This window comes from Mobula birostris, chromosome 5 (genome assembly GCF_030028105.1).
Source record: "Mobula birostris isolate sMobBir1 chromosome 5, sMobBir1.hap1, whole genome shotgun sequence".
In the NCBI taxonomy this organism is placed as follows: Eukaryota; Metazoa; Chordata; class Chondrichthyes; order Myliobatiformes; family Myliobatidae; genus Mobula; species Mobula birostris.
The window spans coordinates 55,333,578-55,347,951 of NC_092374.1; the positions used below are offsets into that span (position 1 = coordinate 55,333,578).

At 38.1% G+C, this 14,374-nt stretch overlaps 1 protein-coding gene across 7 annotated transcripts in view; it reads right to left on the bottom strand.

Annotated features, from left to right (window-relative positions):
• The window catches only part of LOC140197690 (nuclear factor 1 B-type-like), a 310,541-nt gene extending 299,083 nt beyond the window's left edge, over positions 1-11,458 (bottom strand). Inside the window, exons 1-3 of one of the 7 annotated variants that reach the window (XM_072258028.1) lie at positions 7,964-8,593; positions 2,099-2,630; positions 1,179-1,532 (exon numbers count right to left, since the gene is read on the bottom strand). In XM_072258028.1, coding sequence (XP_072114129.1) covers positions 1,480-1,532; positions 2,099-2,630; positions 7,964-7,993 — 615 coding nt within the window. In that variant the 5' untranslated portion in view covers positions 7,994-8,593 and the 3' untranslated portion in view covers positions 1,179-1,479. Of the gene's footprint in view, positions 1-1,178; positions 1,533-2,098; positions 2,631-7,963; positions 8,621-11,298 lie in introns of those variants that run through there. The other 6 variants (XM_072258024.1, XM_072258022.1, XM_072258023.1 and 3 more) reach the window with 6 other exon arrangements.
• Positions 11,459-14,374: the final 2,916 nt, after the last annotated feature.

Here is a 14,374-nt window from a genome sequence, read left to right on the forward strand (position 1 = left end):
AATCAGAAATTTTGAACGATAAAATCAGATTTCTAAAATAAAATGCGAAGCACGTGCCAGTTCTACAGTTATTAAACCCAGATTAGTTAGCTTAGGTATTGCTGGCCAACAGGGTCTCTTGTACGTTGCAGCATCCTACCAGCCCAAGATGGTTTAAGTTGGTGATTTGACATTTTGGAGGTTTGTTTACAAGCAAACTGCAAGCAACTATTGACAAAAGAAGCAATCAGAAAGCTTATAAATTTGTGGATTATTCAGGTCACACTGATCAAGCACACCCTAAACACACAGATGAATTCTCTACGTCCCTTCTAGCCTGCAACTGCATACTATTATTCAGAGTCCTCCTTCGATATGCAGTTTAACCAACCACAACAAAGTATCATAATGTTATATTTAAATATTCAATTTGATACTTTTTTCTAAATTACACCTATTGTTTCTGCAATGTAATGCCTTCAAAAAGGAGAAGTCTCGGTAAATGGAAAATATCAACATAATTACAAGACAGGGCCTCACCTACAGATTAGGAAGCGGAAAAAAAATACATCACTGGGGATTATTTTCCATTATTGCGCTAAACTTTGGCAGAATAACAAACGTATAAGCAGACACTACAGAGAAATTATTTGACAATAATGCATAAAAAAGTACAAACACCTTCCATGTTACAAAAAAGTCTATTCATTCAGAATGTTTCAAATGATTTTTAACACTGTCATATCTAATTTTACCAACATAATAAACCTTTGCTTCAGGGGTGGCAGATCTATTACCAATATGTTCCTTCCTGTACTGTCTAATAAAACCCAGGGAGTCTCCAGAAACAATGACACTACCTGACCACCAAGACCTTAACAACTTCTGGATTTATTGTACTGACATGACTTGTGCCAGTGGAACAGAATGGTCTGCAAATTGTAAATCTAGCAGGCACATCTAGCTGTAGCAGTAACCTCTGTTCCTATTCATGACTCTTATTGTGTGATCTTAAATCTACATTCTGAAAGAGAGACATCCAAGAACTGTTTCAGCTTGAGGCTTTCAAAATTGAACTGGGTCCTGTCTGCAAAACGAACTACCCACTTGTCTCTCAAATTAAAACTAGAAACTGCACTGTGCATGGAACCAAAGAGAAAAAAAAACTTAGTGACTTAATGTGAAAGTGGTGCTACATACTGTACTCTAAAAGGTAGAAACCGACAACTTGAAAAGCTTCTGCTTTTATTGGAAAGTGTCTGAACACTGTCAGTCACAAGACTGTGTCCCATGGCAACAGCATTTCTATAGCTGATACGAAACAGGCTGCCCACTTTAAAGTAGAAGGGATACAGGTTCATGCCCGTTACTTTCCAAATGCCCATTTCCAGTTCTTGCCAAGTAAACCCAGAGGAAGTTGTAAACAGAGAAAATACTCCGCCCTCACAAGAACAGGCTGTCTATCAAGCTCAACAGTTTTACACACTTCCCCATGGTCAGTTAATGATGGACATTTACAAAGATCCGGCCTCTCAGAATTAAAATGGGGAAACCTAAAGGAGGGAGAGAGAAAAAAAATCAAAGAAATATTTAAATTGTTTCAAGTTCTCTTGTAAATGAAACTTCAAGGAACGTTTTGGGGAAGAAGTCAAATCATATTGTACACTATTGGATGAAAAGTAGCATAAAGTTTCATATTTTTAAAGAATATTTCAATATCTATGTTAAAAAGACCATGAGGTTACTTGTGGACATCGTTCCAAATGAATAATACCACTTCATCAATAAGCTGTGACAGCTGATAACTGGTCTCATTTCAACTGTTAAAGTGGGTGAAGAGCTTTCTTCAGAAAATGAACATTTATGAAACTACATGCAAGTAGTGAAAAATAACATCCTATATTTGCCAGATAATTTCTTGCCTATAATCTTACATTTTCCAGGTAAAATTAAGGCTTGAGAAATAATGTAAGCAATACAAATTCTGCAAAGGTTTTGAAATCCTGAACAAGGTAGCTTCAAAGTGGAAGACAGAATAGTAAAAACACTTCTCAATACATTGAAAAAATTATATTCAGCCAAGGAATAATGGAACCACCCAACAATTATGCCCCCTTACCTTGTTCCTGAGCATAGTAAGCCAAAAACAGATCTAACTCTTTCACCGATACAGTTATGTGATGTGGCTGCACGCAGAGCATTGGGTTGGAGCACTGAGGGGATTTGACAAGCCGTTCACCATCAGTACTTTCCAATGGGATGCCTTTAAACAGGATCACCATTACCAGATCCAGCCGCCACACTTTGTCAGCTTGCCGCAAGCAATCGATTCTCCGCATCTTGCCTTTCTGATCAGGGTTGGACAGGACACAGCAAGGATGCTTCTTGCCTGTAACTGTGAGCACAAAATCCTCCCGATACTCTTGCCTGATGTCCTTGCGGAGTTTCGCAAGCAACCTCGATGCCCACTTCTGCTTGATTTCTGGCTTCTCACTCAGCAGCTCATCTTTGACTACTCTCTCTTCATCCTTGGACATTCGCTTCTCATGCTTCTTGAAGTATTTACGTTTACGGGCTTGTAAATTGAACCAGGTGTATGCAATTGCACGGACATGTGGAAGAAGTGCTTCAATAAATGGATGGAATTCGTCCTTTAATACAAAAGACACAAGAAAGAAAGGCAGAAAAACGTCAACAACTGTAACAATTTTATTTTGATGATATCAATGATATGATGTATAGAAAAAAAGCAATAAAGATCAATAAAACTGACAGAATTGGGAAGAATGAAAATATATTGCTTTGTCCCCTTATCTTGAGATGACTAAAGAGCTAAACACCAAGTCAGACACAGTCCTAACCATTGCTAAATATCCAACATTTGAGAGTGTTCTCAGCAAGGCAACACCAGAAATAAAATATGACATTACATCAAGTTTTATTTCCGGTCAAAAGACCTTACATTTTTGTAGCTCCATTTTAGTTTGCACCTTAAGTAAACCTTTACATGTTCCGTTGATGAAGAGTCATGGAGAAAAGAGGTTGCTGTTGCAAGGAAGTTAGGCTGGAAAAGCGATAAGCATATCTGTTAATGCGTCCAGTCATTTTTGCTTTCTATTTTACATTTTGCAGTGTGAGGAACAGATCAAATGCGCCCATTGGAAAAGATATAAATTATTAAGTTCACAACATCCATTGATTTGTTATTGCATTCTATGCAATTATTTTCCAAAAAATTGAAACCACAGCTGCTGTGCGACAATGAAAAATTGTAACTTCTGCACTAAGCTTTTTTTCTTGTGTTTTGCATACGGTAACTGGAATGTCAGTGCAAATTTGCTTAATGTTTTAATTCAAACAGCATTTTCTACCTGGCAGTTCTAATGAACTGTTCTCTTTTTAATACTGCCTTCAGCAGCTTTTTAAATTTTACTTAATTATTTATGCTTTTAATAAATAAGATCTTTACATCATGTAACAATATCCTGGCAAATCATATCGACTCAATAATGGTTAACATTTCCACCTCCCAATAAAGCGCTTGAAAATTCCTGGATAATTCTGAATGCTATCTTTAGTGAGCAGTTGGCCACATAAGTACAATGAATGTAAACAGTAGTAATTTTAATTTGGTACTTTTTAAAAATTATTATACTATAATAAAAAAAATCACACCATCAGTGGTTTTATAAAATATAATAAGACACTAAAGAGTTAAGCCACAAACTTTTCTGCATGAATACCAGCTCTGTTATGGGTAACCACAGCCTGGGATATAAATGCTTCTGCTCCTCATCTCCACTCCCATTGTTCAGTTTCCCAACTATCCACTTACGAAGAATCTTAGATTTGGAACCAGGTGCAAAAAAAGAAGAAAGTTATTTTGTTCTTTCTAACGTGTAATGCATTTATAACACCTGTGAAAAAAATCTTTTGTCAAACTTAGAAATTTTTTAGCACAAAACTTAGCAACTGCAGAGCAACCAAGCAAGCCAACAGCATCAGCTGCGCAGTTCTTTCAGAATCAGAAACTCTAAAACAATGATTCAAAAACCCCAAGCTACAGAAAAGGGAGATCTACTTACCACCTTCCTCTGCATCCCCCCTCAGCAATTCTAGATGTAGTTTGTCATTTTAGTTTAAAACTTGCAAAAATAAATTAGAACCACTTCACTTAACCTTGTTTTGCATGTAAAGTGCTTAATAAAAAACACTCTGACACCAATTTATTCTCATGCTTTGTGAAACAGTACATGATCATTTCTCCCGGCTCTAAAGTTAGATTTTTAAAAATAAATGTGGGATTGAATTGAAAAAAATATTAAAAGGATTTCCAAAAATGTTTTAATTATTTTAACATGCTATAGTCAATTTATTAATTGAAATGTAGTTTAATGGATGTTACAAATTTTCTCAGTAAAATAATGAATATGGGAAATGTATAAGTAAATCTTTATAACATCCGCCATTGTGGCTCATTGTGCTGAAAGAAACAGTGCAGCAATGCTACAATTACTGTTCTTTTGGTTTTTCTTTTGAATTAACAAAAAAAATTGACTACCTTAAAATTATACATTGGCATTTTTCCTGATAAAAAGGCAACTTTTAAGCATTCTGTCTCACGCAAATTTAAAATTAACTTGAAACAATGCGTCCAACATTTGGCTGAAAAAGCAATAGGCTTCAAAGGAAAATCAAGCAAATATATGTTTTATGTGTTGTTTTAATCCAAGATGATGAACTTTGAATTGGCACAGATTTCTTTCTCAAGCCAAGACAATCTTCCATTTTTTTTAATGTGCTGATGGCATTTGCCATTCGACAGGCAAAGTCAAGTCAAGGTAGTTGAACTCAAGTTATTTCATTTGGTCTTATGCCATGGCTAGCCAAAGCTGTAGAGAAATCGCTTAAACTATAAAATGATCATTTCAAGTTAAATCCACATATTTGTTTTATATACTTAATTATAATTCTTCCGAAATTTCTATTTTCTGCTTTAGACAAGTTCAAAGAAAATTACGTGTTGTATTTTTGCCTTTTTCATTATTTATTTTAAAGATAAACATTTGTTTTTTTCTCCTTCATTTAACATGCACCCTTTTTCTAAAATTGCCTTTCTTATTTTAAGACATTCAGGCACTTTGGAACAGAAATCAAATCCGTGCATAAATATTTTTGTCTTTATTAAAGTCATTGTTTGTGTGAAATCATTTCCCTTCAGCCAGTTCAAATACTATTGTAGTTTTAAATTTTACTCATTGTTAAATTGAAATTTTGCATTTTTTCCTTAATACATATTAAGTAAAATATTTAAATACTTATTCTGCTCAATAAGTAAATTTCAAGCTCTTTTCAATGGCTGAGACCAACCCTTAACCGTACGGATATCACTAGACAATTCACAAAGCGCTGTGTAAAACTACACTCCAGTTATATATGAGAAGGAACTAAATCTTGAAGTGCGTAAGATTAAAGAGTCACTAAGTATTTATATTTTGCCTAATTGTAATATTCTTGTAAAGTTCATCAAGCCACAATGCCAGCACTATACGTAAAGCTAACAATACTTCAATGATAGACACCAAAATGTTAAATACTCTCAATCTTTTTCATTATTACTGAAAACTTCCACATTTTGTGAAAAGTGAAAAACGTGTGATTAAATTGTTGCAATAATATAAATGGAAAGAAGATTGAAATTATACATAGGTTGATAAATGGTTCATCAATGATCATACCAATTGACAAATATTCATAGGCAACAATGAAAGGTACTTTTCAATACTGTGTAAATGGTCAAACATTTTTCTAGTGAATACCAGGTACTACATCTTCAAAAAATATGCTGCTAAATTTTTAAGTACTACTTGCTTATTACAATAAACAATGAGCTTCATGAATTGTATTTGGACAAAGCTTTCATTGTCTTAAAAGTGTTGTTAAAAAAACTATCAGAATTCTTAGATTCATCAATTTCTGTTTATTTCTGTAACTGCTTTGCACAGTTATTTTGGCACATTTTGTTCCTGAAATATTTCTGACTGCAATTTTGAGCTATGGCATTTTACGGAAAACAAACCTATCTCAGTAAATCTTTTCAGCACGCCAAACTAAACAGAGAGAAGGAAACACAAAAGTGTTAGCAAAACAACTATGCGACTGTTCTCAATTATGAAAACCACATCATTTTTTCATCTTCAAGCTCAATTCATGTACTTAAGGTATCTTCTTTTCTGCCATAATCAGTCATAAAAAATAATTTTGATCAGCGACTCATGAATTAAAAGTATGCATTTGAGTTAGCAAGCATATAAAGAAAATACATATTTTAGTTACTTTAAACATTATGAGTTTTACAACTATTATAAAGTTCATGATAAACATTTAAAATCTATAAATAATGGAAATTGTATGCAAAGCACAAATGTATAGCACAAAAAATTGCCAATTTGCTTACTTTGCGGATTTTCTACTAACACATTAAAATTCTGTAATATAACTGATATGGCATAACAAAGAAACATTATTCTTAAACATTTATGTTTGTCATTAGTTTCTTTGCACTTTTGTATTAATTTAACATACCTCTTGTAAAATTAATCCTATTGCCTGCCTAGTACTACCCTATAAACAAAAGTGGACTTTATTGAGAAAAAGACACCTTTACAAATGTCAATCAAAACATGTTTTGCTGATATAATGTTAATGTTTAGAGTAGCTATTTGAAATTCTGATTAAAATTGCATTTCCCGTTCATGATGACATAGGTTGCCAAATCTATTTCTTCTTTCTATGTTATATATCAAAAGTTTTCTGCACCGACTTAAAAGAGACAAATATAAAAAAGTTTAATTGCAGTTAAAGTTTAAAGCAAGTAAACTATATATTCAAAAACTATTCTGTCTACCATATCAAGTACAACTTTTTGAATTGCTGGACGGAATTGGCGTGGTTTACATATTTTTTATCTACACTATGTTTTCTTTAACAAGGTTCACAGGGCACATTTACCACCCTATCACTGCAGTTTTTCCACTCAAAAAAGCCCTTCCCATCTTGGATAAGCATCATTTTCTCCTCAAATCTAAACACAGCCTGCCCATTTTTACAGAATTATAAATGTCTTAAATTGAAAATTACGTATTTCGACCTCTGCGTTTAAGAAACTTAATTTGTAAAATATTAATCCGCAAGTAGATTGTTTCAATGTAGTTAAATATAAATAAAAATTTACTCAAGAATATAAATTTCGAAATTCAAAACCCGAACCCATGCAAAATCGTATTAGATATATTTTATTTTACGTTGCCGGAAAAAAACGACCGACTTGACTTGTAAAAGTCCATAAACGACATGAGATTCATTGTGATAAGTCCTTTGTCCGATTACCTTTATGGGCCGTTAAATTTATCATGACACGTTTGGAAACTGACTAAAACTAATTAGGAGCTTCAAAAATGAAAGTAGTAACAAAAAATATCCTACCACTGGATCAAATTATTCTTTACACGTAATTCTGTTACGAAATGTTTCAACGACGGTATGAAAACTAGAGACACTAGAGGGGTAAGAATGAAATAGAACCAATGGATGGAGTTTGTTTATAAAACAAAACTGCTTTTGTTATGGGCAGGTGACTAAAACGTTTTATTTTCCGAATAAGTGAAAACACTAACATTGCGTAGTTTTGCGCTGTCTCTTTACAATGGAAAGTCCTTTGCTTCAGACTGGCGATTTTGGGAAGTGACTATTTGGTATCCGTCCATTCACTGCCAGGTTTGTACTGAACTCCACTTGACTGACATTTGCTTTTGCTCGTATGAGGCCGGTCTCTCTGGATGTTACTGTACTGCTTTACCGAGCGGCTCGGCGCGATCAGCAAATACGTCCACCCCCCTGCAAACTGCAACAGGATCTAATGCAACCTTTTCACTCTTACCCCAGTCCTCCCAAAGCAACATGCGCTATTAGAAAATACAAATACCTGTGTGAGACAGATCGGGGAATACATCATCACGATGCCAAAGAGAGAGAGGGAGAGAAACAAGAAAGGCAAATCCTTGAATAACTCCGGCAGATCTCAGGGAGCGGAGCCTCTGAGTAACGTGTTATCCATTCATATACTTGTCGAATAAAAAGTCTCTGATGTGGAGAAGTCGCAAAGTCTGCCGGTATTCGCGCCTAAAGATGCGATGGCAAGTTTCCCAGAAAAAATCTGGAGTCAAGATTTGTGAATTTTCCAGTGGGATATCCTGAGTCTGTCTGCAGCCAGTGGGATAGTGCAGCAAGCACTGTTGCGAGTGCACGCCAGTCAAGTCCAACACCAAGTCCACGCAGATGCTAGAATAGAAGACGAAACTTTCGATTCAACGCAGTAAAACGTGAGCTGGCTGGAACAGGGACTATGTCCCACGAGTGGCACTAGGATGGGGGGGGGCGGTGACCAGGTACCAGTGCTGAACGCCCCCTCGCTTCTCAAGCACGGGGTAAAACAGACCGAATTCAAGCCTCAGGTCCGCTCTGCTCAGCTCACTTGATTTCTTTATTTATTACACAAACTCAACCTTCTCTGTCGCCTCCTCCTTCCCTCCCTTCGCCCCCCCCAACCGACTCCGTGCACGCATTCCTATCCACCAACCCTCGATCTTCTCTGCTATTAGGACAAAAGAGTCTCCTTACAACGAGGGGGGGGGTGAATGAAGGGGGGGGGGACCCCTCCCGATTCTGTCAAAAGCTGCCGCGCATAGTGTCATTTTACAAGCGGAAGAATTTGGATAAGTGCTTGCCGTAGACAACAAAATGGAAAAATTTCCAGATCGTGAAACCCTGAAATTCAAGGAGTCACTTCCATCAGAACAACATCTCCTGAAGTACCATTCGCAAAGATTCACTTAAATAAAACCAGTCGAAAACGGATCAGAGTGTTCGTCTTTTCACCCACTGCACCTTGCCCAACATCCAGGCGCAATGTCAGTTTGCGAACTTCGTGTCCCTCAAAACTTGGACACCATCTAACAAGGAGTTCTTATTGTTTCAGTTTTATTTTAAGTGATTATTTTTATTTGCATTAGATGTCCTTGTCAGATTCAGTACTATAATATCCCAACAGGTTAGGGATAATTAGATAATTATAGTTTACTGAGTAGAATGGACTCCCCCAAAAACCATCATTCTTGTGGTTTCGCGTCGTCTTTAGATAATATTTACAGTATATTAGCACGGATTCATGTTTTGCACCTATTATCAAACAATAACCTTGTATTTTGCCCCACCTACGTTGAATTCAGTATTTATACACTTAAATAATAATGGGCATAGAGTTAACGAAGCGTTGAAATCAGTATCATTCCAATGATTTATCAGAAAGTGGTGCGTTGTAGGAGTTTGCATGGCGCAGCTTGTGCCTTTATGGAATGCATTTTATATCGTTTTTGTTCCAGTTATCTACCCCCTCCAACGTGTCTGGCGATATGGTATTTTTCTATCTTCTTAACTAGTCACTTTTTCTCATCTATTACTGCCTCCAATACTCGGGCTGGAAGGCCGACGTCTTCCCTTTCCCTTTGGACATTGAAGCAAGTCACGAAGCCCAAAGTCAAAATGTGAATTAAAATCCGGACCTGCCTTTAATATTATCTCCGAATAAGAGTTAATTTCAGTAGTTATATGCGGAACTCTAACACACGAAAGTGTCGTTCTTCTAAATTAGTCTAATTCCTATTTAGATAAGCGCAAGTTTGGTTTTGTATTTGGCGCCCTTTTGAATTATTGCAACATGTTATATCACTAACTACTTTGTGGGAAGTCAGTATTTTTTAAAGGTTACTTAAACTGCATCCAATCCTTGCATTACTCTGCACACAAACCAGATTCCAACCTTCTTTCAAGTCAATTAAGTAGCCACCGTTCATACTGTGGAATGTTCATTGAAGATCTGGCCCGCTGCAATAATTATTAACAAAGAAAATGTGTCTAATATATTCCTTTTTCCCTGAAAAAAATTCCACCTGTTTAAAATATCTAGGTAGCAAGCGTTCCATAGTAAGATGACAGTGTTTTAAAATCGTGCCAACCACAGTATTAATAATATTGCGACCAATAATTCACTGAATCCTCCGCAGATTTTGCTTTTGTGCGCTCTACGGCTCCGCATTTGTATTACTGCAGAGAGGAGGAGGAAGGAAATATGCAGTAAAAACTCCGCCAGTTTTGTATGTCTTCTTAAATGTTTCTTCCTCTGGTTAAAGGGGAGAAAGGATGTTGTGTAAGTCTGCAGGCTTTGAACAGAAGCATGGAGAAAATGACGGTAAACTTTAAACATCATTCCATCATTGCAAAGTAGAAGGTTGACATAATGCAGTTGGACCCGCGCTTTTGCTCCCTGTTCGCTAACATTTCTGCTCGCCCCCGTTTAAGGGGGAAAAAAGTTACTGGGTGTGCGCGAAGTTGCAGAGTGCATTCGTTTCATAAAGTCTAAGAAAGCGGACTTCGCCCTCCCCTCGCTCTTTACCAATTATCCCCCCCCCCACCCCCGCCACCACCCCCACCCCGTCTTCCTGCCGCCTTTCCTCTGCCGCTTGGTGCGGTGCAGAGTCAGAAGTTGCCGAGTTCCTGGTCTGATCTCTCAAGTTCAATGGCAGCCGGTGAGAAGTTGCCCTGACTCGAAGCTCTGTGCATTCCGATCACGCCACATCAGCATGCCGTGTCAAACACCGAACTCTCTCCCTCCCCCGTCGCCAATCAAACACTCTATTAATAAAGGCCGTCCGCCGGTACGCGCTAGGGACATGGTGGAGATGTTTATAAATGTATTATAAAAATACGGAGACCCGAAGGAAAATAGCAAAAAGGAGGCGTAAAACATTATAATTTAAAATAACACGAGACCAAAATCTAAGAGGAGTAAATCAGTGAATGAAAGAATCAGACTGCAGTGTCGGATTTAAATTTTTTGTCTGATTTCAGCCAATATAATGCGACCATCAATCTCAGATTCTCTTGGAGCTGTCGCGCAGAGGTAGGGGAAGAGAGAGAGAGAGAGAAAAACTAAAAGTAGGGAAATTTGCCAAGCTCAGCGCTTTTTGGATACAACCACTACTGATTCATTACTGACATTACAAAAAAACAAATCTGATAGCGGTGTGACCTACATCGAAAAAGCTGGTGATTGCGGACAAAAACAATCCAATAGTATCGCCAAAAAATAATAAAATAATTGCAAAGTGAAATCAGCATTTAAATAATCTGCAGCTCGGCGACCAGTACACAACCTGAGCAAATATAACAAGGAAAAATATTAACATATTTGTTGTAACGTACCATTGCAATGTTGCAATAAAGTATACTGATTTGCAGTTTGCCTACAACGGTTTATAGCGTCACAATTCTCCTCAAGTTCAAATTGAGCTTCTGTAAAACTGCCAAAAGGCTTTTTCCCCCTTGTTTCTCTTGAAGTGGCCTTTGCAAACCGGAAGCGAAACCTCGGCTTTAAAAAAAAGCGGCAAAGTCAAAGTCAGGCAGTTTGTCCTTGCCAAATCTATGCAAACCACCCCCCCTTCCCAAATCCCTTTCTCTCTCCCCCTCCCCGCCTTCTGCTGGAATGCTGGACTTGGCTGTGAGTTTGACTCGGTGCCAAGAGAATGGGCGGTCCATCGGTAGACCTCCCCCTCCCTCTGTCCGTGTTTACATCCCTCTGCTTGGCATGTCTTTCTACACCGGGAAAGGGGCCGGGGTTCAAATTCTCTCCCACTGCCACGCCCCCATCTCATGAGTTTATTTAACCCACCTTTCTCATTGCGCTATCTTCAGTCTCCCTAATCACTTCTATTGAATTTATTTTTCACTATTTTCTCCCCAACTTCACTTTAAATCTCTTCATTCGTGACCCTCCTTTAGCTTTGTACCCCTGTTTACTAATATTGTAATTTATTTTGTCGCCCAGTTCTTTTGGCTCTTTGTTTCAATGTAGGTTTTCTCGTTTATGTCTTTTTTCACCAGACACTCCCCCCTCCCTCTTCCATTCGCCACCCCACCCCCCCCCCCCCGATTGACAAACTGCTGGCGAGGTTAGGGGTGGGTGAGGAGGAGGGAGTAAAACACCCGCGCAGCTCAGAGCGGCGCTTCTCTTTCTCTCTCAGACACACACGTTCCCACCGCAGCAACTTCTCCCCGTGTTACTACAGCCCATATCTGCAGACCAATGAGCAGCAGTCACCCTGGTGTGCAAATCCTGCAGCTGGTCGCTGCCTCCGCCGATTCGCTCGAATGCAGCTTCAGAGTCTGTAAAAGCAGCATAGTGCGTGTGTGAGCGAGAAAAACTGCCGGCAAGCACGGGGGGCGAGAAATCCGTTCTGTAGTGCGCAGGATTCTTTCTAAGAGTCGTTCTTAACACGCTCCCGATGACTGTCATACTTGGTTTCTGTGGTTGGAAGAGGGTGCAATCCAATTTGTTCCAACCCACGCAATCTCGGTTTCTGGCGCAATAAGACAAAAATAAAGCTGGGAGTTCAACTTGCAAGAATCCTACATCAAGACCTTGATCCGTGCCGCTGCCGGTATAACAAAAGTTTCATCTATTGCTTCTTCGGCAAGATCAGTAGTAAAGAGCAGAAGAAGGTAGTATAGAGAAGTGGTGCATTTTGTGTTAACAATGAACAGGTCAATGAAGTGTTTTTTTTCCCCCAAAATAATCACCTTAAATTTATAAACCCAAAGGCAGCTAAAGGTCGTCTACATATTCTACATTCACCTACAGACCAATTCCAAAGGATAATTTGCTCAGATAAAATCTGTACAAAACTGAACAGTTCTAGACTTTAGATGTTTCAAGGGCATCTATGAATAAAATAAATCCTTTTAAATACAGAAACCATTGTACTATGTCAGGCTGCATGAGCCTTGCAAATTTATAAACAATCTTGTCTTGGAAAGATCGAAATAAAAACCCACAATTTATTTTTGAGAAGTTGCAAATCACATTTTTCTCTCACACTTATTTTAATATAGCTAGTCTGGCAGAAGATTGTACTGATGCAAAACTTTTGGAATGTTAGCCTTTTCCTAAGTGACCTCAGAACTATCATCTTCAGTGGATTTTGTTCAATAATAGAAGTAGGCCCTTAAAACTCACTCTAACATTCAACAACATCATCCTCAATCTTCTACTTCAACTCATTTTTTTCCTCGATATCACCCAATTTCTCCAGTATCTAGAAAACATCTGTCTTGGTTGTGAAAACAATCCGTGGCAGTCTCCACAACCCTCAAGACTCAGCTAGGGAAAAGTCCTCCCTATAAGTGCCTACTTGAATCCTCTAAGAATTCTGTATATTTCAATGAAGTCCTCACTTATTCTGAACTCTATCAAGCCCTATCTGCTCAGTCTGTCAGCATACTGTGATCCCTCATCATAGTGCATATGGCATCACTAGCCTGAAAATACCTGGTCTGATCTTGGAAGCTAAACAGGCTTGGTTAATACGTGAATGGGAATACCAGGTGCGTAGGCTTTTCACCTCCTTGAATCCTACTGAGAACTGAAAGGCCTGGATAGAGTGCACATGGATTAGATATTTCCATTAGTAGGAGAGACTAGGATCTGAGGACACAGATATAACTGAAGAGGAATCTGGAACTCCTTGCCACAGAGGTTGTGGAGGCCACGTCAGTCGGTGTACTTAAGGCAGGTTGATAGGCTCTTGATTGGTAAGGGGGTTAAAGATTATGGGGAGAAGGAAGGAGAATGGGGTTGAGGAAGATATCAGCCATCTTTAAATGACAGAGCACGTTCAATGGAATTCAATTCTGCTCCTATATCTTTTGATTTTATGCAGATCTGCCTCTAACCACTAACCCCCACTCCAACAATCAAATTAGTATTTGCAGAACTGTGTAAGAAAATTAATTCATTTTATGCCAGAGTGTGCCTTTCACCTTAAACAAGACCAACCTATTTAACCTCTTCCCCCATAACTAAAATCCTTTCAGTGCAGAAACAGGTCCTTCAGCAGACCACATCCATTCCAATTTTTTTTTGCTTATCTGCACTATTTCTATTTGCCCACATTATGTCAATGTTTTTCTATAGCCTTGTCTATTCAAGTATTTGTCCAAGCATCCGTCATATCCAAGATATCTTCAAGGAGCGGTGCCTCAAAAATGCGGCATCCACTATGAAGGATCCCCATCAGCTAGAGCATGCTCTTTTCTCATTGTTACCATGAGGAAGGAGGTACGCAAGCATGAAGGCACACACTCGACTATTCAGGAACAGCTTCTTCCCCCTCCAATTTCTGAATGGACAATGAACCCATGAACACTACCTCACTACTTTTTTTCCTTTTTTTTGCACTATTTATTTAACTTAACTATTTCAGATATATTCATACTGTAATTC